This window comes from Balaenoptera physalus, assembly GCF_965194825.1.
Source record: "Balaenoptera physalus genome assembly, chromosome: 9".
Lineage (NCBI taxonomy): Eukaryota > Metazoa > Chordata > Mammalia > Artiodactyla > Balaenopteridae > Balaenoptera > Balaenoptera physalus.
In genome coordinates, this window is record NC_138888.1 from 7,681,871 (window position 1) to 7,708,707 (window position 26,837).

A 26,837-nucleotide genomic window follows, 5' to 3' on the forward strand; every position below is an offset into this window, starting at 1 on the left:
GGCATTATTTATCTGTCCTTTATGTTATTAATGGTTTTTCATCTTTATTTGAAAAATCTCTCTGCCTCTAGAGAGCTCCCGAGCAAAGAACCGGAGCTCGTCTCCAGATTCAGGCAACCGGCCGTGGTCTCATCTCTCTGGAAATCCTTCCTGTTATCTGTTACCCAAGACGGCTGTGGGACGAGCCACGGCTCTCAGGGGCTGGCGTTTTTAGTCTGTGACAGTTTATTACCTCAGAAGCCGAGACCCCTGCTCACCACGGCCCACCCTTGGCCTTGGCCAGTCCCGGTACAGTCAGCAATTTAATCCAGTTCTCATTTATTTTGTTTTGTTTTAGCCCACTGAATAGTCAGCAGGTAGAATTGCATGCATGAATCTGTGCCAGAAATACTCCCCCAGCTCTTGGTTCTATAGCGTCTGAACCCACGCACTCAAACTGGGGCCGGGGGCAGCAGGAGTCCCCCCCATCCTGCTACCACCAAGCAGAGAACCTCCAGGAGCCTGACAGAGCCCAGAAGAGGTTGACAAGGTCCCCAGAGGCACCCTGGTTCTTGCTTTTTTAAGAAAACAAAGTTTGCAGCTGCAATGGGGAGGAGGACTTCTGTGGGTCACTACTTTTCACCCCATGCTGTTCTACCCACAGGAAAACAGACCCCAACGGAAAAAAAAGAAGAACACAGGATTAAATTTCTGGTGTTTTAATATGCAGATATATCAGCAGGCCACCTTGCTGATGTGGTAGCTGCCCACCGCAGTGAGGATCCTTTCCCCACCAGGAAAGATGTTTGCCTGTTCCCCTTGCGTTTGGATGCACCAATACTATCCTAAAGAGCCGCTCCACCCCTGACCACAGGCAGAAATAACTAAGACCAAAAAACAGCAGAATGAGACCACTCCTGCCTGCATTACACTTGACCTACATGTGTGGAGAACATTTTATTCTTTCCTCACAAACAGGTCAAGGGGTTCCAGGGTTCAAAGGCAAGAATGCCAAATTGTCATTCTTCAAAGAGCAGAATTATAAAATCTTGGACAAATCAAAACAAACAGCCCCAGCAGGTACCCCGAGTGCCCCCGGCTGTTGTTTGTAGAAAAAGCCCAGCGATAGAATTTGCAAACCACCTTGAATCCAGACCAGAGCTCTGACCGGCAGACCATGATTCGCATCGTACCCAGCGAGCAAGGCCAAAATTGTGTGTGTTTCCCTGCAACACCTTAGCGAAAAGGTTGGCTGTGTCAGTGAGATATGAATGTATTAATTTCCTGGACACTCAGTTTACTACAGAAAGATCAACAGGGCTGTGATATGTGACAGTGCTAGGATTTCTCCCCGTGTGGTACAGAGGAAGGATTGTTTGCGGGGCCGGCATGAGGTAGGGACCCCCTCACCGGAGGGATGCTACGATAAACACAGCATCTTGCCCTGTGACTTGCTCGGGGAGTTTCGGGGGAGCGGCTGGACACACGTGGCCGGGGAGGTGCGTGGCTGCGAGTTGGTCCGACCGGTAAAGGTCTGGACCAAAGGCTGGTCGCTTTCTAAAATAAACTCACCCTTTGACTTTTGGTCGGGGTTGTGCTGAGCTGGGCCCAGCCTCGTTCAGTGGCGTCTGAGCAGCGCAGGAGGCAGCATTGGGACTTCTCTCCCCGGAACAATGCCGACGGTGGACGACATCCTAGAACACATAGGGGAATTCAACTTTTTCCAGAAACAAACATTTTTCCTCCTCGCTCTGCTCTCTGCCGCCTTCACCCCCATCTACGTGGGCATCGTCTTCCTGGGCTTCACCCCGGACCACCGCTGCCGGAGCCCCGGGGTGGCCGAGCTGAGCCGGCGATGCGGCTGGAGCCCGGCCGAGGAGCTCAACTACACGGTGCCGGGCCCGGGGCCCGAGGGCCAGGCCTTCCCCCGCCGGTGCCGCCGCTACGAGGTCGACTGGAACCAGAGCGCCCTCGGCTGCGTGGACCCGCTGGCCGGTCTGGCCGCCAACAGCAGCCTCCTGCCTCTGGGCCCCTGTCGGCACGGCTGGGTGTACGACACGCCCGGCTCCTCCATCGTGACCGAGGTAGGTGATCGTGGGACTTAGAAGGGATGGAGAAAGCAAATCGTGCAGTTTTTCTTAAGGAAGAACCCAGGGAGGGCCAGATGTGCTCTTTGGACTCTAAGTATCTTATAAAAAATAAACAAACAAACAAATTAATTAATAAAGTAAAATCAAATCCTAGTTTTCCAAAAAACATACAGCCTCTTATTTGTCTGGGGTGTGAGCAGGTGAGTTTAAGCTTCAAATTCTGACAATAATGATTCTAGTGTATGCAAGTCTCAGTGGTAAGAAGCAAGCAAAAACATCAGAATTCCTGGAAATCATGCCAGGAAAGGGAAAATTTTCAAGCCTCCTCTTTTTCTGGAAGCCCTGCCTTCCCCTCCACTCTGCCATGGTACAGATGGACACCTGACACCTCACAGAACTCACCTGAACGGTGCCTTACTGTGATACAGTGTACTTTTCTCTCGATGGCTAACTTTTTTCTCTTTAATTTGCTCGAAGTATCCATATCAAACCATTCGGGGTTGGAGCTTATGCTATGGTACTATTATTTTATTAAAAACCACACTTGGCATTAACATCTAATCATGAGGCCTCTTTTCAATAAATAGAAAGAAAAAATGGAGACTTGCTGTTTTAAAATTTTTTATTGGAATATAGTTGATCTGCAATGTTGTGTTAGTTTCAGGTGTACAGCAAAGTGAATCAGTTATACATATACATATATCCACTCTTTTTTTACATTCTTTTCCCATATAGGCCATTATTACCTGTGCTATACAGTAAGTCCTTATTAGTTGTCTATTTTATGTATAGTAGTGAGACTTGCTTTTATTGGAGACAAAGCAAAATGGGGGGATAAAATTATTCTGCAAATACAAAGAAAGCCAGGTGCCTGGCTTAACTTAAAAGGACTGCTCGGATGATGTGAAGATATTCTGTACAGGCGTTAATGTAGAAGAGCCATCTGAAGGATCTAAAATGGTCTGATAGTTACACGAAATGCGGAGGATTGAAGATTTAACACCATAAAACTTTTTTTTTTTCTTCTACACTGATTCTTTATTTCCAGCCTCCATTGGCTTAACATGTTTGTGATTTTTGATTAAACAAAATCATTAAGAAGTAGAAATAATGTTTAACCAAGTATCTGGGCATCCTGTGGTCCAGTCAAGTTGACACATGAAATTAACCATCACAGGAAGCTACCTGTTTCTGAAGGCCTGGACCCAGAAAATGACAAAGTATAACTTCCACCACATTCTGTTGGTCAAGTACCATAAAACTTTTAAGAGGCTTTTGCAGCGTGGTTCATCTCATTGTGCATACAGAGATGGGAGACTGAGGCCCAGAGCAGAGAAAAATTTTGCCCAAGGCCACAAAATGAGAAAGCTAGTCCTTAGCCCTAGAAAGGGGTTTCCTCCCGACCTCCAGGCCGGCACCTGTGGATCCCCAGCACCGCCTCCTGTTCCAAGTGAGGACAAAGGTAACAGCCATTAGCAAGATGCTAATTCCCCTAATTTAAAGAGACACTGAACAGCCCGGCTTCCTTAGGGCAACGCTTGAATGTGTCCACACACATATTTAATAAAATTACAAAGAGAAATGGTTTGTGCATAAGTAATTACCCAATTTCAGCTCATTTAGCCAAAACAGTTCAGCCTGATGACATACTGCCAGATGGAGTGCTAAACAGACTGCGGGACAAATCTTCGGGGTTGTGTGAAGAAAATTAACACGAGCAAGAAAAGAGTTGGTTTATTTTCATCCAGTCACATCAGTGCCATGCAAGGAATACCTCCTGAGTTCCGTGGGTTGAGCTGTGTCTAACAGAATTTTGTTTTCTTTCCCTCCCAACCCGGGACACCCCTGGCCCCTCACAGTTTAACCTAGTGTGTACCAACTCCTGGATGCTGGACCTGTTTCAGTCGGCTGTGAATGTAGGATTTTTTATCGGTTCTGTGGGTATCGGCTACACAGCAGACAGGTAGGTACAGTACAAAAGTGGTGGAAGGTAAGCAGTCCAAGGAGAGCGCTTGGATTCACCTGCCTCTGCTTGAATACCATCCATTCCCAGAGCACACAGACCACACTTTCCTGAATTGTCGCGACGGTCTTAGATTTCTTTTACAGCTTTGGTTAGCATGACGAATGTCTTTATTTTCTAATTCTCTTGGATCATACAGGGATGTTTCAACACTGGGCAGCAGTGTTTCCCTGTGGGCTATCCAGAAGCTTAGCGTTAGAAGGGAGAGTGATAGAGGATTTGATCCCTTTTGTAATCCCAATTCTTTCTTTGGCCTCATGCCATCCACCTGGTCATGCGTCTTCAGGGCCTCTGAGCTCTGTCCCGTCCTCTGCTTGCCTCTCCTGTGCTGGAACCAGGTAGACTCTCCCTTTTGTTCTTACCTGAGCCTGTGGCGTTGCAGGATTCCTGAACTGGGGCCCTGGGGCCAGATGTAATTATATGTATGGAACCTAAGATATAATCTGGTGAAAGGGAAACAGGGTCTCCACACTGGCAGAGGTAAATATCCACTTCCATACTGTCACGTCCCTGGAGAGAGATGAGGAGAGACCTCTCCACATGGAATGTACAGCAGGTGGTCCTCGCACATGGGTCCGTGTCTCCGGGAGCTAGTTTTCAGTGACTCATACTAATCGAGCCGTTCCTATGTCTTTTATCGATCCACTATTTTGTCATCCCAGGTTCACTGTGCTGGAACTTCCTCATAAGGTGCATCTTTACTCTGTTGATGATCAATTAGACATTATTAGGAGTCCCCCAAAGGGAAAGGAACAGAAAAGTTGGCTCTATACTTCATAAGCACCTTAGGTAATTTGGCCATCAGTGCTAATTATTTAATATTCCTGTTACTGACTGTTTATTGAGTATTTCCCATGTTCCAGGCACCGTGTGCAACATTCTGGACAGGATTATCCTCTTTAATCATTAGTCACCTAGTGAGATAGTGCCATATAACTATATAATAAATATACAATCTTTTATAATTTATTATAAGCTACAACTATATGTATCTAATTCTGAAATAAGTGGTAAAGTAAATACACTTTACGCTTGTTGCCTTCCCCAACTATATCTTTGATACAGATAAACCAAAAGCCGTGAGCTTAATATTCGATATAGATAGAACATTTTCTCTGATGATACTACAGTCTGGATTAAAACTTGCAAATGTGTTAAAGATTAATAAGGATGGCTGAATCAATCACACCCTCAGGGGCATCTGAACTGTCACAGCCGGGGGCCCCCTGTGGCAGCAGGAGGGAGGGAAGGTGACAGTGAAGGTGCTGGGTCACGAGGCAGCCCCGTGCTTCACACCACTCCTGTAACTGTCTTCTCAGCCTCCCTTCGAAGGCTCCTCCTGGGGCGCTGTGTGGCACAGAGGCTTGTGAGGTGCAGAGGAAGGTCATTCGCTTTTACTTTTATTGACACAGAACTGGCAATAAGGACGGTGGTCTGGAAATGACCCCTGAAGTCCTGAGAGGTACCCTGACGAGGGTGGTGGAGAGTCCGCCCTGCTCCCCGCGTGTGGCTCTCTGGACCCCTGAGTCCGGGCTCCCTCTCCACTCGCTCTTCCACGAAGGAAGAGAGTCTAACACTCAACTCGCCAGCACAGAAGTGAGCGAACAGGGAACTGAGCTTCACAGCTGGTTCAATAAATGAGTTAATTATTCCCATCCCACTCAGAGAGTAGGAGACCGGTTATCATTCTCTCCGGATGGTGCCTTCCTGACTTAAAATCCCCGGTCAGTTATCCACCTTCTTAGATGACCTCATTATTTTGTTCCCATTGTTGAAATCTCCCGTGTAAAGTTGACTACTCATTATTCTTCCCCCCAAAGCTGTGTACATCCCTCTATTTCGTTTTCTTAAACTGTCTGAAGTCTGGTTGGTTGGTTGGTTGCTGCCCTCTTCTCTTCTGTTTGTGTAGGCAGGTAAGGGTGCGTAATAAGACAACCACCCTACGGGTCCAAAAAGGACACTATCTATTGCACATTTAATGCCTATTACTGAATAATTGTCAGGTTTTATAGAATGGAACAAGAATCTCATGGAAACCCATCTGATGCTACAGATGAAACCAACACTGAATAAAATAGATTGTCAGCTATGAGGAATTTTTAAAATATTGTTACTGAGCCCAAGCTCACTCTGCTTGCCACTTGACAGGCCAATAAATCGGAGACGAAGTGTTGAGACAAGGAACACGACTTTATTCGGAAAGCCGGTGAGAAGATGGCAGGCTAGGGTCCCCAAAATAACCATCTTATCGGGGTTTGGATGCCAGTTTCTTTTATAGAACAGAGAGGGGGAGGAGATGGGGAAGTAAAGTAAAAACACCATAAGTTTTGCAAATATCCCCTGGAATGGCCAGCCTCAGGGAGGGGATGTGTTAATTTCTTCTTCCTTGCAGCCATCAGCAGGTGGGTCCGGATGTTTCCCTGAACAAAGGCACTTTGGTTTAACATTCAGGCAGAGGGGCGGGGTTCCCCGAGGCAGGCCATTATGTATAGACAGTATCCCTTTAGTGAACAAAAGCAACGGGAAGCAAAGGTTAAAGTAAAAGAAACAGATCCAACATGTAGTCAGACTTGGTTCTCTCCTGTAACAATATGACCTAACAGCTGATGAACGTGTCTTTTAGAAGAAAGACAGGAGCACCTTATGAACAGGTTATAATAAGAATACTGAGCCTTACACCAAGTCAACTTTCTGAAGGTCACCTTTGCAAGTAGAAGGAGGGAGGGACAGGGGATATATGCTAGAGATTTTGAAAGTAAACCTTTTGTAAGATGTCTGATTTGTTTCATCATTCAAACCTCCTAAAGAATGATTTTCAGAATCACCTGACACCAAAAAAGTAATCTCTCACCAATTCAAAGTTTTTTTACTCTAATGGTCAGTAATTTAGTGTCAGGCTTGTAAATGTTTAACAACTGACTCTGAAGGAAAAAGTCCCAATTTGTAGGGTTTGTTGATCTCCGTGTTGTCAAGGCTCCCAGGATGGTCCATTTCAAGCTACCAAAGTGAGGTCACTGAACGCAGAGTTGCCTAGAAATGTGCACCATTCTATGGTATTTCCACCATACAACTACAACAGATAGACATAAAAAACTTCCTGAGCATAGATAATGGTCAAACACAGTAAAATAATTAGGAAGAGATAAGTTTTGCATATTTATTACACATGTTTTTAACATAATTTACTTTATTGTAAGTGTGTACTTTCATTTTTAATAACGGCTGTGTTTAACAGTCAGCTCACAAATTTTCTGAAAGTCTGTCAATCAGCTCTCGAAAGCCAGCACTGCACTGTCCAGATTTCACAGCGGAACGAGATCAAGGCAGAATCAAAGTCCCAGTGGGTCGCAGTCAAACTTACTCAACTCTGTGGAATCTTTCAAAACTAGCTCTCCCCTACGTACTATGTGGCAGTCACTGTACTGGGTATCACTGTGTGTTACATTTCACTTAGGATCATAACAGCCTTTGAAAGGAGAGTTTATTAGCCTGTTTGCAGATGAGGAGACTGAGGCTCAGTGAAATGAAAGCAATGCTTCCCAAATGTTAACGTCCGTATTAACCACCTGGGGTTTTTGTTAGCATTATGATTCTGATCCAGTGGGTCTGGAGTGGGCCTGAGAATCTGCATTTCTAACCACTCGCCAGTGATGCTGATAGCTCCAGACTACAGTCTGAGTAGCAAATAGCTAAAGGACTTTTGAAGCCAGCAGTCCTGGAGTTCACCCCATTCTCTTTTATTTGCTCTTCATTTTTCATTTAACCACTTAAGTGGTTCTGTTGTGGGAGGGTAGGAAGCGGGGGAAGGTTCTCAAACCACTCTCCCAAATCTCCAAAATTTCTTCCAGCCCTGCCTCATTGTGTTTTTTTTTTTAATTTTTATTTATTTATTTATTTTTGTCTGTGTTGGGTCTTCGTTGCTGCGCACAGGCTTTCTCTAGTTGCGGCGAGCGGGGGCTATTCTTTGTTGTGGTGCGCGGGCATCTCATTGCAGTGGCTTCTCTTGTTGCGGAGTGCGGGCTCTAGGCGCGCGGGCTTCAGTAGTTGTGGCGCACAGGCTCAGTAGTTGTGGCTTGCGGGCTCTAGAGTGCAGGCTCAGTAGTTGTGGCGCACGGGCTTAGTTGCTCTGCACATGTGGGATCTTCCCGGACCAGGGTTCGGACCCGTGTCCCCTGCATTGGCAGGCGAATTCTTAACCCCTGCGCCACCAGGGAAGTCCCTGCCTTATTGTTTTAATAGCATTGTGTCTTTATGTGAACATGTCCCCTAGTGAAGCTGTTCTGCATTGGTCGATTTGATTCTCTGAAGGCTTCCACGCGCTGAGTTTCAGATGGTGAATGTTCCCTCTCATCAACCATGGGATTTTGTCCACATACAGGAGCATGATTATGGTGCTTGGTGATTTGGCTGAGTCAACTTTGGAACTTGAAGAATTATCACTTCAGCACATACTTATAAATTCTTTGAGGGTAAAGGGAGAGGTTCAGGAAGAAAGGCTAAAACATTGTGTTGATATGACTTTGCAAGGCTATGGATAGAAGTCCAGGGGGGTATATGTTTACAGTGAGGAAACACTGACTGAGAATTTTAAAATGATGTGGTCAAAACAGGGTTTTAAGAAGTTTAGCAGTTTACATTAATTACTAATGAGACTGCTTGATCTTTAAATTTCAGATTTAAAGCATTAATAATCCCAAGTAATTGTTAACAATGTTGTAGATTCTTTTCAAATGGTCAGTTAGTATTGAAATGGTCACTAGAGCACAAATTGCCTAAAAGAAGAGCAGCAATTAAAAAATGTCCAGCCACATCAAATGTGCACTGCTAATGACGTGGCAGCACTACTGACATTCAGTTTGAAGTGGATAAACAAACAAAAATTAAATAAAACATCGCTTTGCGTGAAGAATTTTTAAAATATCCACTAACAGCTAATTAGGGCGTCTTTTAGAACAAAACCAAGAGGACATGATGAAATGTGAAAAAAAGAGACTGAACCTCAAGTCAGCTTCCTGAGAGGCAGCTTTGCAAAGGGAGGGAGGGAGGGAGGGATGAGGGCTGGGTGCGAAGCTCTTTTTAATCCCCTGGTCAGGCTGGGTCAGATAGCTCTTCTCCAGGTGAAGAAACTGAGAAAGGCCACATAACTCACCCGACATCCCAGTCAGCGGTAAGGCCAAGGTTAAACCCAGGTTCCCACGTTTCCGTCTACCCTGCACTGAGACACTCTCCAGGTCCCTAAACCGATGGGACCCAAGTCTCTCAAATAAAATGTGCAGGAGCAATCTTGCTAAGGTACTCCACGGCAAAGGCCTATGGGATGGCAACAGGTGAGATGATGACAGCACCACACAAAAGACCGTTTCCATGGAGACACACAAATACCATGAAGTCCAAAGGCAGTGTTGGAAATGGATGGGGAAATACATTGAACACGGAATTTTGTTTTTTCTAAAGCAAAAGCTCCTCAGTGGGCAACTAGTTGAGACTGTTGGTGCAAAGGCCCAGCTCATGTGATGACAGAAGACCTAGACGGGCCCTTGGGGCATTCAGCACTGGGTGGCCTGAAGAATCACCCCCTCCCCATGTACCCTCCACAGTATGGGGCTGAGAGGTGCTCCAGCCCAGGGTGAATGGGCCTCACTGGGCTTCAGGTTTATACATAGAGCCCTGGTGCAAAGTCCTGATGGAACTGACCTGAAGTCAGGGATTCTCTTGGTGCGTATCAGTCTGTACCTCCTGAATTTCCATAATTCAGAGATAACCTCCACTTTAGTTTAGAGTTCCATAACTTCCATGAATTTTCTACAACCCTCATGAATCTAATCTAATTCCATTCCCTGTCTTCGTTTTCTCCTTGCAGGTTTGGCCGTAAGCTCTGCCTCTTGATTACAATCCTCATAAATGCTTCATCTGGAGTTCTCGTGGCTATTTCCCCAACCTATACATGGATGCTAATTTTTCGCTTGATCCAAGGACTGGTCAGCAAGGCAGGCTGGTTAATAGGCTACATCCTGAGTAAGAACGCTTGTGATTGTAGCTATGGGGGACATTGCTGGCAAAATATAGTCAGTCACCTGAGGGTAGCTGCACAGGAAAACGGACTCAGCTTCAAGACAATGTTGAAAGATTTTTTTTCTGTATCAAAAGAATTTCTGAAATCTTTTCAGTAAGCTCATTCTGCATTCCTCCTAGAAAGAAAACAATGAAGCAGGAATGAGAGTAAACATCATGCCATCCAAACTCTTATATAACTCTTAAGGAATTTTTGTTTTCTGTGCCCATAGAGAGGAAATCTAGCCTACCAGGCTTTACAGAGAGACAATTCATTGATGAGAATATATTAGATTTATAAGGGGCTTTATTAATTTGACTACACCCATTCTAGCAAACCACATTTATCCTCAATGTATATGCAAGGAAACCAAGGATAGAAGTACTGTGGTCGATCTCGGTTCCTCAGCGAGCCATTTGTAGGACCAGGAATATCATTTACATCTTACTCATTAGGAGTCAGGGTTATGCTTAAGCTCCATGGATTATAAGAGAATATTTGAATGATAACAGCAGAGCATCTGTAAAATAATATTAAGGAGAATTACCACCATAATTAGATCTTGGGAATTCACTCCATCATTGCTTGCCCTTCTGCTACATTCAAATAGCATCCACACAAAGGGAAATGGACACTGAAATTAAAATAATATTAATCAATCTTTCATTTCGCACAAGAGAACTAGAATATGTGTGCTTAAAATTTGACCCAGTAAAGTTAATTTGGGGGATTCTGTGAGATGAAGAGGAGATGGTGCCTAATACTCTCAGGTGCCTGTCATGGTCGTCACCTGATCTATGTCTGGGCAACAAAGGAACTAGTGTACGCAGTTATTCGATGAGAAATTTGGTTTCTCATACACATGACATGTAGAAATATGTAGAATTTGAATTTAAATTTCATCCTTCTCCCATTAATTTCTTCTCCAGTCCCTCTGGATGTCCTTAAGGTGCACCTGTCATTCACCCTCTTTTTACCTGCTACCCCAAGACCTCATCCATGACCCCAACCACTTTGAAAGACAGACATTTCTATTTATTAAGCATGTACATAATTTTGTCCATCTTTTTAAAATGCTTTTGGATAATTCACAGTGATTTATAGAAATAATTTCAGAGTGCATTTCTATTTGGTTTACAAATAGTTGAAGTCTTTAACATGATTACCAAACATTTAAAGCAAAACTCTGGGGTTCATGGAATATCTAGAATCTCAATTCTAGAATGTCTGTAATATAAAAATGACTATTTCTTAAATCCACGTACCACAGACTTCATACTTCTGTCATGATGTAGTCATGGGATTGGATAAGGCTGATTATTATACCATGTGCATTGTTATGCTTGTAAACCAGCTCTTGGAGAATAAAAAGCCTGATTCATAGTGTTTTCCAATACTAAGTTGTAAATACTCCCACCATGCCTGCTTTTAAGATACCAATGGGTTAAAAACCAGCTTGCAAAATTCCTGAAAATTTAAAAATCAGTTCCTGCAAGCCAGTACTAGCCGACTCCAGTCAGCTTGGAACGCCACCACCAGGTTTCCAAGCCATTTAAACACATTAACAAGATTGCCAAGAAAATGTTTAACTCATGTAAGAGGACAAGTTACATTGAGCTATTCATTTACATGAAAATCATCTATGCTCTAAAGTCAATGTTTACTCCATGTAATGTGGGATTATAAGATTTCACATTAATTAACACAACAGCAGTAATCATAACAAAATAGGTCCCAAAGAACATTTAAAAATTTTCAGAGAGCTGTATAGAAAATTCTAGAACTTGGACTACTTTCTGAGTTGGCATTCTAGTTTCCCCATGGTTAGACAGCCAACTCACTGTTGTACTGACTTGAGTTGACCATTTGGGTTCTCTCTGCAGTTACAGAATTTGTTGGGCTGAGCTATCGGAGAACAGTGGGGATTTTTTACCAAGTGGCCTTTACGGTTGGGCTCCTGGTGCTTGCTGGGGTGGCATACGCACTTCCGCACTGGAGGTGGCTGCAGTTCACAGTGACTCTGCCCAACTTCTGCTTCTTGCTCTATTACTGGTAAGTCCATGTGGAACCAAGAGGAGACAGACTGAAATATTTTATTTAGCTAAAAAGACTGTCTTCCCCAATGCACACCATCCTTCCAACCTAAGATATCCTTCACTCTTCTGTTTCACAGGAAACCCAGGTCCATGTTTCAGGGATAAAAATCATAAGCTTTAACCTGTCTTCCCCTCTGGAAATCAGATGTTCTTTCACTTTGAACTTAAGAGCTTTATGACTTGGATCTCACATTTTTCACGTTATTTTTGTGGTGTTTAAAGTAGCTTCCAGTAGCCATGATACCCTTTAAAGAGACTGACAATATTACTGTTCTTATGCTGCCCCTCCTCAGAAGAAACTTCAGGATAGAGAAGGGGAAGTATGGCACTTTTGTCACCACTTCCCATACAATGCCAAAAGCAGACATCCCCAATCAATCACAGCAGTCTTTATCCCAGATAAGGCCAACATGGCACCGCAGAGAGACCATACCAAGCAATCAGAGTTACCAGGGCAAGTGAAATAATGTTTGTCACCCCTGCCCAAGGGAAACATGGAAAACAGTAAAAACAGAAGAAACTATCAGAAACTCCTAATGCAAGGTTACCTGAGATAAAGCAAGAGGGATGCTAGATTATCAAACAAATCTCTCTCCTATGAGAAAACTCACTTACTTAGCTCCTGGACATATCTACCTGTTCTTCCCATAGCTGTCTTGTCTAAGAATTAAACATCTCAACCCTTCCCAGGAAGCCTATTTCTCCTCCAAAAGCCAGTAAAACTCTGAGAGTGATCCTTCACTTCATCCCTATATCCTTTCTACCCCCTTTATATCTCTGAAACCATCCCTTTTTTCCCCTGTTCTCATTAGGAATCCATTATGTCTTGCCTGGATTTCTGGGTAGACTCATAACTGGTCTCTTTGGCATCAGCTTTCCCATCTTCTAATCCATGTTTCATGCCGCATTGTAAAAATCCAGGCCCACCCCGTTACTCTCCTGCTTAAACGTCTTTCAGTAGCTTGATTCCCTTCAGAATAAAGACCTAATGCTTTAGCATGACAGAAAAGGCCCACCTATTATCCAAGTTCTGACTATTTCTGAAGCATGTCTTGCCACTTTCACTCAATAGAGTCAATTTAATGTTCTTACAATTCTACAAGCTCCACAGAAGAGTAGAAAATAGGTATTTGGGGTGTTTTGTTTTCTTCAGATAAATATTCAGAAGTGGAATTTCTGGATCATACAGTAGTTCTAATTTTTTTAAGGAACCTCCATACTGTTCTCCATAGTGGCCGCACCCATCTACATTCCCACCAATAGTGCACCAGGATTCTCTTTTCTCTACATCCTTGCCAACACTTGTTACTTCTTGTCTTTTTGATAACAGCCATTCTGACAGGTGTGAGGTGATACCTCATTGTAGTTTTGATTTGCTTTTCCCTGGTGATTAGTGATGTTGAGCATCTTTTCATGTAGTTGTTGGCCATCTGTATGTCTTCTTTGGAAAAATGTCTATTCAGATACTCTGCCCATTTTTAAATTGAATTGCTTGGTTTTCTGCTATTGGATTGCATGAGTTCTTTATATATTTTGGATATTAACCCTCTATCAGATACATGGTTTGCAAATATTCTCCCCCATTCAGTAGGCTGCTTTTTCATTTTGTTGATGGTTCCCTTTTCCGTGTAGCCCTTGCACACTTTTATTTCCTTTGTAGATCCAACCAAACCTCACTGTGTAAGATCCCTCACAGAAATCTGCTTATGTCCCCTGGGGGTGGGTGTTCAGTAAGATTTTCCCCTCCACTTAACAGCATTGATGACACTTTTTCTATGCCCTAGGTGTGTACCTGAGTCTCCTAGGTGGCTGATCTCCCAGAACAAAGATGCTAAAGCCATGAAAATCATTAAGCACATAGCAAAGAAAAATGGAAAATCTCTGCCTGCCTCTCTTCAGGTGAGCCAGCAGCTGACGTATCAAATCAGGGAACAGTGGAAAGGAAGATTTGGGAAAACCGTGCATTGTCTCAATGGGGAGTGGCAGAAGGGGCCCACCCACCATGTGCAACAGGATATTTCTGTTGTTCTAAGGTTTGTGGTTCCCTGGTAGAATATTTTAAGCAGATGGAAAACATAAAACTAAAGGAAGCCAAAAGTCTTTTAAAAGTCAAATGAGGAGCTTCTATCTTGTTTACCTCTTGACCATGTTGCCCCTTAGGCTCCGGTACTCGGTACTCGTACTTGAAGTCTTGTTTGCCTGTGTGTCCATCAACATCCTCAGGGAGGGAGGTTTTCCCCAGAGGGAAGATTCTTCAAACACAAATAATTTCTTAGAATTTTTAAAATTTTGGATAGAAATTATCCCAAAATATTTTAAGCAACCCCTGCCTTCCTGAATAGAACAAATTACTGAAGTGTTCATTTTCTCTGCATTTAGTGTTTTGCCGTTAGCAGACCTCATCACCTTTAATTTAAACCTTTTCATCTGACAAGGCTTGGAAAAGAGAATATCAAGCTTATTAGGAATTTATATTGAAATAAGAGTAAGTTATTTCTGATGAGGCTCTAAGATGAGTGACCTGTAAGAATTTGAGATTGACGTGGCATTTAGAGTGAGGATTTGGGGGCTCAGAGCTCTTTTTTCTTCACTTCCTCTCTGGTTTCTGGGTGTTTGGAATATGTATTTTTCCCCACGAATGACAGGCATAGCACTGATTCTTGGATTTCAGATCCTCTCAGAAACTGGCCAGGGAATAAGGCATATGTGGGTCACTGTCTCGCTCAAGGTCAGAGTTCACGTGAGGGTGGTAAGTCTGGTCACTGCTGGTCTCCTGGAGACTTCTTCCCCTCGTTCCTGGGCCTTTCACACAACATCACGCGCTGCTCCAGGAAGGAGACAGAGGGGAGTGGGTCTCACAAGGGTTCTGCTTCCTGAACCCTGGAGATGAAATGTTCCCTCCACCACCTACTGTGTCATCTAGAGTAGGGCTTCTCAATTCTGTGCACAGGATCACCTGGGGACCTTGTGAACGTGCAGATTCGGGTTCCATCTGTCTGGGCTGGGGCCTGAGATCTTTCATTCTAATGAGCTCCAGGCGATTCCGTTGCTGGACTGAGTGCCAGGGTCCCAGATCACTCTCCTGACCTTTGGGCCACACACCGGTCCAGGTGTGCAGAGAGGGCGTGTCAATGCCCTCAGCCCTCAGGGCCACTGGGCTGGGCCTTGATTTTACCCCACCCGCTTTACCAGCAGTATCCCTTTATATACGTGCATGAGTTACCTCACTTCTCTGTAGCCCAGCTTCCTCTTCTGTGAAATGGGGTGAAAAACGTAGACCTAACTTGTAGGGTAGTTGTAATGATTAAACAAGCTAATGTGTGTGAAGGGCTTAGCTAGTCCTGGGCACATTAAAAGCACTCAGCAAGTGTAAGGCATTAGGTTCCCTGGATGACCCTGGGACGCCATCATGAAATATACAAAGCTGTTCCTATTTTTTCTATTCTTAGAGCCTCGGACCTGATGAGGAAGTTGGCGAGAAGTTGAATCCTTCATTTCTTGACTTGGTCAGAACCCCTCAGATAAGGAAACACACTTTGATCTTGATGTACAACTGGTAAAGATTATTTTTCACTTTAAAATCCCTCCAAATTCTTTTACTCTGAAGCATCCACATAAAGGGAGGGACCAAGAGTACCTTCAAAACGTAGCCTGGGTCCAGTTAGCGTCAACAGTGGGTTGCAAGGAGGCTCATTTATAGGTGGTTTTCCTGAAATCATTCTTCTCAGGCAGATGTTGGAATCAGCTTACAGTCCCAACGCATAGATCACTACATTCTCAACCTTGGCTTTCCCTTAAGAATCACCTGGGAGGTAGTAAAATGCCAAGGCCAGACCCCTCCCTGACAAGGATATGGATTTAATTGGTCGAGGGAAGGGCCCAGGAACCAATACTTTCAAAATCCTCCAGGTGATTCTAATATATAGCCAAACTGAGAACTATTGGTATAGATTAACTTTTTTCAATTGAAGTATAATTGATTTACAATATCATGTTAGTTTCAGGTATACAGCACAGCAATTCAGTTACATATATGTGTATATATATACATGTACGTGTATATATTCTTCTTCAGATTCTCCTCCCTTATAGGTTATTACAAAATATTGAGTACAGTTCCCTGTGCTACACAGTAGGTCCTTGTGGTATAGATTAATTGATGATGAGTGTACATCTCTCCTGATTGTACAAGGCTTTTTATTTTTCTTTTCTACCTGGAGAAAATAAATAAGTAAACTTCCCGAACAAGAATAAGCCACAGGAACAGATGAACCAGTTTGCAGGGCAGAAATAGAGGCACAGATGTAGAGAACAAACGTATGGATATCAAGGGGGGAAAGTGGCAGGGGGTGGTGGTGGTGTGATGAATTGGGAGATTGGGATTGACATGTATACACTAATATGTATTAAATGGATAACTAATAAGAACCTGCTGTATAAAAAAAAAACAAAATTCAAAGATTCAAAAAAAAACAGAAGAAACCACAGGAATAATCCACTGGCTCCACAATCCAATAGCAAGCCTGACCGTCCTCACCACCTGCAGGCTGCTCCGGAGCCCTGTGCTGTGGGCCCTGCAACAGCCTCCTTGGCTGCAGCATGCTTCCCTTCACGGGGCGGCATCGCCGGGACGGCTCACGTCAGCCAAAGGAAGCTTCGCGGTCGCTGACAAAAGCAAAGCTCATCAGGAATTAATTTAGCAACCTTCACAATATTGCATGTAAAAGGCATCGGGGGAATTTGGCTTCATTATCCTTTCTTTTTCTGAGTAATTGTGATTCTTGCTAATCATCCTCACATTTTCCATTACAGACAATGAACATTTTTAGTCAACAAAACTAGATCAAAATGTTGTTGTATCACGTCAGAAGATAAATCATCAAAAGTGGGCCTGTACCCATTTGGGAATTTGGTACCCATTTGGTCTCCTGGGTTCCTAATGTTTGGATTAAGTAGTCAATCCTTGTGATTTCGACTGCATTTGAAGGCCACAAAGAGAAAAACAATTAACAACCACTAACAGCTTGATACAGTTTACTAAATAAATCACTCTAGTAAGATTTCTTCTTGCCTTTCAATTTGGTCAAGGAATGTTAGCCTAATTCTTCCCCTTTCCTGGTGCTGGGGTCACAGCCAGCCCCCGCAGTGGGTCAGATGGTGTTAAAGCAATGGAATAGAGGGAAAAGCAATACTAAGAGGACCAAAAAAGGTGACCTACAATCAACCTTTCAGTGACTTGCTCCCGGTGCCTGGCTTGACCTGAGCTCTCCTCTTTGCTCAGGTTCACGAGCTCTGTTCTCTACCAGGGCCTCATCATGCACATGGGCCTTGCCGGGAGCAGCATCTACCTGGACTTCCTCTACTCTGCCCTGGTCGAGTTCCCGGCCGCCTTCATCATCCTCGTCACAATTGACCGCGTGGGTCGCCGTCATCCTTGGGCTGCATCGAATACGGTGGCAGGGGCAGCCTGTTTAGCCTCGGTTTTTATCCCTGAGGGTAAGTGTCAGGCCAAGCCGGGGTCTTGTCTTCCAAGGCCCTGAGGAGAGGGGGTATTACAACCCTTTGATAGAAAGACCATGTCATTTAACATCCAAGTCAATCTGGAAAGAATGAACAAAATATCTGGGACCTTCCTGAGTGAACCCATATGGCAACTCTGCCTTTAAGAACAGTGGCACCTAGTGGTTGCCTGACGTAATATAATAACACCCACTGGTTCTTTGATGTAATATAACAAGAGAGGCTAGGATGACCCATGCCACAGGCCATCGAGCTGGCCCAGGGCAGGGAGTATGCTATTTCTTTCGGGTGACCTCTATAGACTAAAGCTGGTGCAACTTTGGAAGCTGGTATAATTGTGTTGTCATTAACGACTGGGGTCTAAAGTGAAGAGAGTATCAGAATTGTGTCTGAGGCTAAAACAAACAGACATGGGGAATTTGGCTGAATTGTCCTGGGTCTATAGAAGAACCGATTGTGCATTCTTGTCCCATTCTGGAGGGTGCACTTTCTCCTTGCAAACGCCCCTGGGGCACTGCTGGGACACCAGGGAGTGAGCGCAGCACGTGTCAGCGGTGTGTTTTCCCCTTCAGATCTACACTGGCTAAGAGTTACAGTCGCATGCTTGGGTAGAATGGGGATTACAATGGCCTATGAAATGGTCTGCCTGGTCAATGCGGAACTGTACCCCACATTCATCAGGTGAGCACATTTCCTTCAGCATGAAGAGAGCAGCTGGGACGTTTGTTTACTGGTGAGAAAGACCACAGGTGCCAGCAGAGGACACCGTACTTTTTTCTTCAATTTATTTTATTGAAGTATGGTTGATTTACAACGTTGTGTTAATTTCTGCTGTACAACAAAGTGATTCAGTCATATATATATATATATATATATATATATATATATACACATTCTTTTTCATATTCTTTTCCTTTATGGTTTATCACAGGATATTGAATCTAGTTCCCTGTGTCCCTGTGCTATATAGTAGGACCTTGTTTTTTATCCATCCTATATATACTAGCTTGCATCTGCTAATCCCAAACTCCCAATCCAGCCCTCTCCTGCCACCCCCTCCCCCTTGGCAACTACAAGTCTGATCTCTATGTCTGTGAGTCTTTTTCTGTTTTGTAGATAAGTTGATTTGTGTCACATTTTAGATTCCACGTATAAGTGATATCTTATGGTATTTATCTTCCTCTTTCTGACTTAGTATGATCATCTCTAGGGAGGAGAGCTTACCTTTCAAAATGCAGGGTAAGAGAGGCTGAGACCGTTTCAAGGCAGTATGCAGGTCACACCTCACACTTACAGGATAGGGTAAAACACAGAAACCATGCGATGAGAACAGAAGCTATTGAATTGCCAGAGAGGGATGACCAAATGTCAACATGAGGGAGAGTAGCCCAAGCAGGACCATAGAACAGAGCAGGGGAGACAGTGATGAAAGTAAAAAATGAAAATTGTCCCCAACACCAGTTAAAAATCTTCAAGAAAGTTAATGTAAAACAAGTACAACAGAATATGAATGGAATTATGTACCATGTATCATTTATGTGCATTGACAATAATGTGTACACTTTCAGTTCACACACACATTTTAATGATTTGGGGAAGTATTTATCTGGGGGGTGTGGGAGATAACCACTGTCCTTTGATAAGCAAAGGATACATCAGTGTCCTGTGTTTCAGGAACCTTGGGGTCCTCGTCTGCTCCTCCATGTGTGACATCGGGGGCATCATCACGCCGTTCCTGGTCTACCGGCTCACCAACATCTGGCATGAGCTTCCCCTGGTGGTTTTTGGTAAGATATCCTCAGAGATGTCTTTGAATGAAAACCTATTTTTTAGATGCCTCCATGTTTCTACCTCAAAAGAAGTGCTATGTTTGCAAGTAACTACTAAGTATGACTAGTAATTGGTACTACCAGTAGTGTAGTAACAGTAGTATTACTAATAGTTTTAGCAGCTGCCAACACTCAAGTCTGGGAGCCCACGAGGACTTATGCCCATAGAGGTGCAAAGTCAAGGGAGAGTGAGGTGGAGTTGCCCCTGAAGAAGACCCTTCTCTCCTCACTGATTTCCACCCCTTTGTCCAAGAGCTGACTCTTTCTGCCTCCTCTATGCCCAGATGTAGAAAAATACAAACGCTTTTACTTCGTTACTTCAAAAGAGGCGGTTAAAATTTTGCAAAGGGCAATTTCAAAACCCAGGGGAAACGAAGACCAAGGAAATGCGTTAGAATAACAGGAACACCTGTGTGCGTGCTGGGCGCCCCGGCCTTCAGATTCCTCGGCCGTTCGATCTCAGGAGCGCGGGCACAGCACTTCCCTCTGACCCTGAAGGATGTACAGACACTGAGCCGGCCTCTCCCTGACCAGCCCACAGGAGAGAAGGGGCGGGACAAACCTAATCATCAGCACATGCTGAACGCGAAGTCTGCAGACTGTGAAAGGGGCTGGGAATCCTGGGCATTTCCATTCACTCAACATCCATTGTCTTTTCCCACAGCGGTAGACGGAGGCACAGGTCCTCTCCTTCTGTGCGTCCACGCAGACACAGCTCCAGAGCCATACATGTAACACTCACCTTGTCAGTGTTAGCCCCAAGGTCTCGATGGACACATTTCAATCTTCTTTCAGATGCATTCTGAGTCTTTATTTATTTATTTACTTATTTTTGGCTGCGTTGGGTCTTCGTTGCTGCAGGCAGGCTTTCTCTAGTTGCGGCGAGCAGGGGCTACTCTTCGTTGCGGTGCGCGGGCTTCTCATTGTGGTGGCTTCTCTTGTTGCAGAGCACGGGATCTAGGCGCACGGCCTTCAGTAGTTGTGGCTCGCGGGCTCTAGAGTGCAGGCTCAGTAGTTGTGGCACACGGGCTTAGTTGCTCCGCGGCATGTGGGATCTTCTCAGACCAGGGCTCGAACCCGTGTCCCCTGCATTGGCAGGCAGAGTCTTAACCACTGCGCCACCAGGGAAGTCCCTGAGTCTTTCTTTTAATTTGACAGAAATGTAACACTTTTCCCCATGGGCATACAAGACTTAATCTGGGGGGAGGAAGGGAAAGACCAGCTCAGATGCACAGCAGGGGGATAGCAAATGGTTCTCCTCTTGGTGCCACACGTTGTCACACACAAGTGTCTCTGCTCATTCCCTTCTTCTCAAGGGATTTTTGAAGCGGAAATTTTCTACTGCCATAGATCTGCCGGCAAAAGCTCCAAACCTTTGCTAGCGCTCACCCTTGAAAGAGACCCAGTGAATGTCTTCGCGTTCCAACTTAATAACAGGATGACCCAGGTTGATAGAACACGAGCTCTTTATCCTGAGATGACCAGCGTGGCTGGCCCTGCTGGGAGGCACGTGCCCCAGATTCTTTCCTCCCCCAGCTCTGGCCAAGGGACCTGACCCCAGAGCCCCCTTTCCATCTTGGGGAAGCTCCCTCACACGCTCTGCATCCTTCCTTCCATCCCAATCTTGCCCACTCCCCAGGTGGGCAGTGAGTGATGCATGGGTCAGCGGTACATTTCTGGGTAGAAAATAGATACTTCATTAGTATCTATTTTGTTTCTCTTAGTACAATTTAACCAAAAAATTGCAAAGTCCAGACCCAGAGGATCCCCCCATACCCAGACCCTCCCTCGGACCTTGCCTTTCCATCGAAAAGATAAAGGATTTTAACTGCATTTCACCATTGAAGTAAACTCAAAGACAATTCTCAGTTTTATTTTGCTGGTAGTTTCCTTCTCTCACCAACCTTTAATAGCTAGCAGGAAGCAAAGCTAACAGTTTTACACTTTTTCTTTCTCTTTTCACACAATAATGGTGTGTCACTTGTGCTCTTGAAATAGCCAGAAATGGTCATCTAGAAGCCTGAAAACCAGCAAATAAACACATTGGAAAATCCTGGTTGAAAGAGCACTGGAAAAATTGATAAGGGATATCCTAGTTAATTAGGCCTATCTTTGCAAATATAAAGTACTAAATGGATGATAATTTGATTATCTAATATATTCTTCACAGTTCACTCACTTCAGAGAATCGAAGCTAGCTGAATATGTCTCTTGTTTGCATGAGTTACAACCAAGTGAATCTCTCGAGGTTTGGGGAGATCTTGAGAGGTTAACTATTTAGTTCATGCCATGTGCCAGGCACTCTTCTAAGCACTTAACAAATATGAATTCATTTCAGCCTCAAAACAAACCTTTGTGGTGGAGATACCACCCCACTTTCTGTCGGGGAGTCTAGAGTATCAGGGGGATCAGAGAACTTCTCAGGGCTCTGAGACCAGTATTCGGGGTGTCAGTACCAGACCCAGGTGCCCAGAGCTACAGCCGGTGCCCTGAACCACTGCACACTGGAGGCCCGTATTTCTGCCAGTTTTAAGCATGCAAAAAATGGAGTCCAGCAGGCATTTTTTGAAACCCCCCAGCTAGCGAAGAACCCACATCCTACTTCCTGCATTCAATGATGGAAAAACATATAAAGATGTAACCTTAAATCCTAAACTCTTAGTGGGAATTTAGAGAAACAAAAACACCAACATCTGCAAAAGATTACAGCTGGAGACAAAGGAAAAAAGGAATAAGAGAAATTTATCCAATACCTGAATCAGAACAGAAAGACCTGGCTATCTGAAAAAGACTATATATAGCCATATATATATATATATATATGAATCACTTTGCTGTACACCTGAAACTAACAGAACATTGTACATCAACTATACTTCAATTAAGAAAAATAAAAAGCAAAAATAAATAAATAAAAATCCAATAAAAGGCCTGGCTATACTATTTAATGCTGTTATGAAATAATGCGTGATTCATTACTTTTATTTGCTAGTAATGATCCAAGTTTCTGACTCATTTTCATTACTGTGTGCTTTATATTGGCAGGGCTATATTCCTTCTTTTCTTAGCATTGGTTCTTTTTCAGAGTTATTTTCTGACTCCAAAGTATCTTAATATCACGGCAATGTCCTCTAGCCTAGAATAACCTTGACTCAAAATGTTAAGTATTTCATTTCCCTATAAGGAATTGTAATCCAGCAGAGTGTGGAATGGGCAAAATATTTATGATGGGGAATAGGGCAGTCAGAGACAGCAAAGGAATCTGTAAGTATAGGAAATCAGCAAAAAAAAAAAAATTTTTTTTTTAAGAAATAAGGAGAGCTTTAATTATAGAACCATCATGGTTCAGTTCTGAATGTGATTTGCGTCTGTTGGTTTTCAGCTGTAGTTGGCCTGATTGCTGGAGGACTGGTGTTATTGCTCCCAGAGACCAAAGGGAAGACTTTGCCTGAGACCATTGAAGAAGCTGAAAACATGCAGAGGTAGGGAGCTGGGATTCCTAAATGAACTATTCAATACACGTTTTGGGAAAACTCTGGAGCCAGTTGTAAAGAAAGATGAGGTTGAATCTATACCTCACACCATACACTGAGATCAATTCAAATGAAATCAAAGACTAAAACGCACCAAAAAGGAAACACTAAAAGAATGAAGATACTATAGGAGAATACCTTTAGCCTTTCATAGTGAGGAAGGTCTTTAAAATTTGACCACAAATATCCAGGACCCATTAAAAAAAGTTTGCCTTCGAAAAATTTAAAATTCTATGTTGAAAAACTACCATAAACTTAAAAAAAATAGCAATCTTAGAGAAAATATTCACTCCTCCATAAAGGGCTAATTTTCCGAATATATAAAGAGGTCTAACAAATCCGTAAGAGCAACCCCTCAACAGAAAAAATGGGCAAAGGACTTGAACAGACAATTCAGTGAAAGAAAGAAAAAAACAGTTCCAAAATATATTAAAATGTGCCAAATCTCTTTCATAATAAGAGAAGTGCAAAGTAACACCGCAGTAATAGCCACTGGGATTGTTAAAGATCAAACTGCTTGGTAACATACAGGTGACCCTTGAACAATGCAGCGGTTAGGGGTGCCAACACCCTGTGCAGTCAAAATCCACATGTAACTTTCAACTCCCCCAAACCTTAACTGCTAATAACCTGCTGTTGACCAGAAGCTTATGGATAACATAAATAGTTGATCAACAAATATTTTGTATGTTATATGTATTACATACTGTATTCTTACAATAAAGTAAGCTAGAGAAAAGAAAATATTATGAAGAAAATCAAAAGGAAGAGAAAATACATTTACAGTACTATACTGTATTTATCGATACTGTAAGCTTACATCGTCTGTTTATAGACAAATTATCATTACCTACATTAACATTGTCTTATATGATACAAAACACTGTAGATGTTATATGTATTACTAACACAAGACATCAAAAATGAAAAGATAATGTAAAAAACGTCCATATTTATTAACAGATATAGTGATTCAAGCATTGAAAATGAAGAAGCAGCAATATGATTGCTTTAAGGTCGCCTAGTGTAATTGATAATACAATTGCTTCATGGCAGCCTAGCCTATACACAAATGAATGAATTGATATAAAATGTTTATGTCATACAGTATACAGTCATATTCATAATACAGTATTGGAAATATTGTTACATTTTTTAAAACACCACTTACCTGTGACGATAGGCTGATACGCAGTTTCTCCAATACGAGCGAGAAAGGCGTATTGTACGATAATGTAATTCTTTGAAAGCAAAATTATAAAACAGAAGATGAACACTTTAATTTTGTATTAAATATCACTCAGCTTATGCCTATGTAAGGATAGACTAATGTCTACATATACTTTATGCATTCATGACATGCTTAACTTTGTCTTAATTTTTTCAATATTTCTAGGCTACCTGGTTCATCTGAGAGTTTTTTCAAATCATCACAAAATGCCAAAACATTTTCCAATGTATTTATTGAAAGTGGACCACATAAGCGGACCCGTGCAGTTCAAACTCGTGTTGTTCAAGGGTCAGCTGTACAATGTTGGGAAAGGATGTGGGGAAATAGGCAGTGTCCTACATCGCCAGTAGGAGTCAGATTTAAAACCTCTATGATGGGCAATATAACAATAGTATCAAAATTACAAATGTGCTTATCTTTTTACCAGCAATTCCACACTTCTAGGAATTTACATGTGCAAAACGGTGTATGTACAGGATTATTCATTCAAACAATATTTTTTATGTAATGAAAGATTGGGAACTTTCAATGCCCATCAACTGGGAGACCAGTTAGATAAATTATGGTATGTTGTTCAATAAATACTCCCTAGTCATCAAGAAGAATGAGGCAGCTTGATATACACTGATAAGGAAATTCTCCTAGGGGTATTATTAATGAAAAAAAAGTAAAACATAGAAATGTATAGAGTCTATCATTTGTGTACAAAGAGCAAAAAACATATATATTAAATATATATACAATTTACTTGTATCTCTAGAAGAATATGCATAACATTGATTGTCTCTGGAATTGGGAGGCTATGGGATATCAGTAGGAGGGAGACTTTTCAGTGTATTACTTTTTGTACTTTCTGAATACATATGAATCTATTTAAAAAGTAACCTTAAAAAATCTAAATAAAGAGAATCACATATGACACATTCCCCATAAATTTGTTTATGTGATATGCTTAGATATTACTGTTTATTTTAACCATATTCCATTTTTGGCACCATGAACTGAACTGAATTGTATCCATGCTACAAACCCTTCACGTTTCGCATATTAAGCACTTGGGAAAGGTCACAGCAGAAGAATCACAGTGGTCTGAGGCTTTCCCTAGAACTTGGAAGAGGCTTTGAATTCAGCCAGATGTCACGCACTGGCAACCCACAGGATACAAGGGTCTCAAGAGCTTTGCTTGACCCCCATATTTTTTAAAGTGGGAAATCCACATAAACTGAATTTCCAGGATCTGTTTTTTAAAAATCAGAGGATTGGGTAACACTGAACAGGCATTTCCTCCTGTTGACAGTTTGCAGGAGCTGAGTGGTGACGGCTCAGCTCATAGAAGGGCATGCTTGCTGGAGTCGGCCACAGACCCGCATTCCCTACATCCTGTGCCTAGGACACTTCTGTTTTCTGCCTGGCAAGTGTAGATATTTGAGTTTGAGATCCTTGACCTTGATCAACCAGCCCCCATAGACCCCATCTCAGTGCAGCTTGCCACGCACATGAGTGCCTCCCTTGAGGACAGAGACTCTACCCCATTTACGGTCGTGTCCCTAGAGGTAAGCACAGAACCTGGCACACACAGAGCAGGTGCTCACCAAATATGTGTGGAATAAATGGAGAGCTCCTTCTACAACATCCCTAAGTGACGTTCCCCCAGGCTTTTCCCAGCCAGCTCCGCTGTCAGGAAGGCAGTAACATGTGATGGCGAGGAACAGGCCAGGTCTGATGCCGAAACCTGGCCTCTGTGCACCGACACCAAACTGAATCTCAGAGACAGAGTTTTGGGTGAAGTAGAAAAAAATAGCTTTATTGCAGGTGCCAAGCTAGGAGTCCAGGGCAGCTGGTGCTTAAAAGACCCGAACTCCCCGAAGGCTTTCAGGGAAAAGTTTATAAAGACAGGGTGAGGGTGGGGGGTTTATGGGGTGTGTGCTCAGCTCATGGAATGATATGTCATTCAACAAAAGACTCCAACCATTCTGATTGGTTGATGGTGGTGTAATCGGGAGTCTGCATCCAACCGGTCTGTGGTCTACGAGCTTGTGGGCAGCATACAGTTAAATTCTTCCACCTGGTGGAGGTTTCAGTATCTGCAAAACAGCTCAAAGGACACAGCTCAGAATATTATCTATAGTCCTTAGGGAAGAAATAAATGTCCTTGACTTTGGTTACTGGCTAACGTATTATTAGTTTTTCTTGCTTGACTGTGTTCCTTTCTTTCTGCATTTTCTCACTTGTCTGATTAAATTTATTCTTTGACTAAAGTTCTTCTACAGACAAAAGGCAGGCAGAGGACATGGGTGGGAGTCTATTCTGGGAAGGCCTCATAAGGTCCTGCTGGGTTATAGGTCCTCACATTTCCTATCATGTGGCCTTAACTCCTCTAGGCCTGAATTTTTCTTCTGTAAATGGGGACAACTGTTCCTACTCGTTGGATTTTTGTAATGATTAAATGAGGTAATACCTGTAAAGTGCCTGGCCCTTAGTAAA

The 26,837-nt window shown here is 43.1% G+C and overlaps 1 protein-coding gene across 2 annotated transcripts in view; it reads left to right on the plus strand.

The window, feature by feature from the left end:
- Nucleotides 1-467: 467 nt before the first annotated feature.
- SLC22A2 (solute carrier family 22 member 2) overlaps nucleotides 468-26,837 on the plus strand; it is a 29,552-nt gene continuing 3,182 nt past the window's right edge. Inside the window, exons 1-10 of one of the 2 annotated variants that reach the window (XM_082475599.1) lie at nucleotides 474-2,063; nucleotides 3,929-4,032; nucleotides 9,953-10,107; nucleotides 12,028-12,196; nucleotides 14,025-14,139; nucleotides 15,690-15,796; nucleotides 17,522-17,736; nucleotides 18,333-18,441; nucleotides 19,435-19,547; nucleotides 22,972-23,071. In XM_082475599.1, coding sequence (XP_082331725.1) covers nucleotides 1,653-2,063; nucleotides 3,929-4,032; nucleotides 9,953-10,107; nucleotides 12,028-12,196; nucleotides 14,025-14,139; nucleotides 15,690-15,796; nucleotides 17,522-17,736; nucleotides 18,333-18,441; nucleotides 19,435-19,547; nucleotides 22,972-23,071 — 1,598 coding nt within the window. In that variant the 5' untranslated portion in view covers nucleotides 474-1,652. Of the gene's footprint in view, nucleotides 2,064-3,928; nucleotides 4,033-9,952; nucleotides 10,108-12,027; nucleotides 12,197-14,024; nucleotides 14,140-15,689; nucleotides 15,797-17,521; nucleotides 17,737-18,332; nucleotides 18,442-19,434; nucleotides 19,548-22,971; nucleotides 23,072-26,837 lie in introns of both variants that reach the window. The other variant, XM_082475600.1, reaches the window with a different exon arrangement.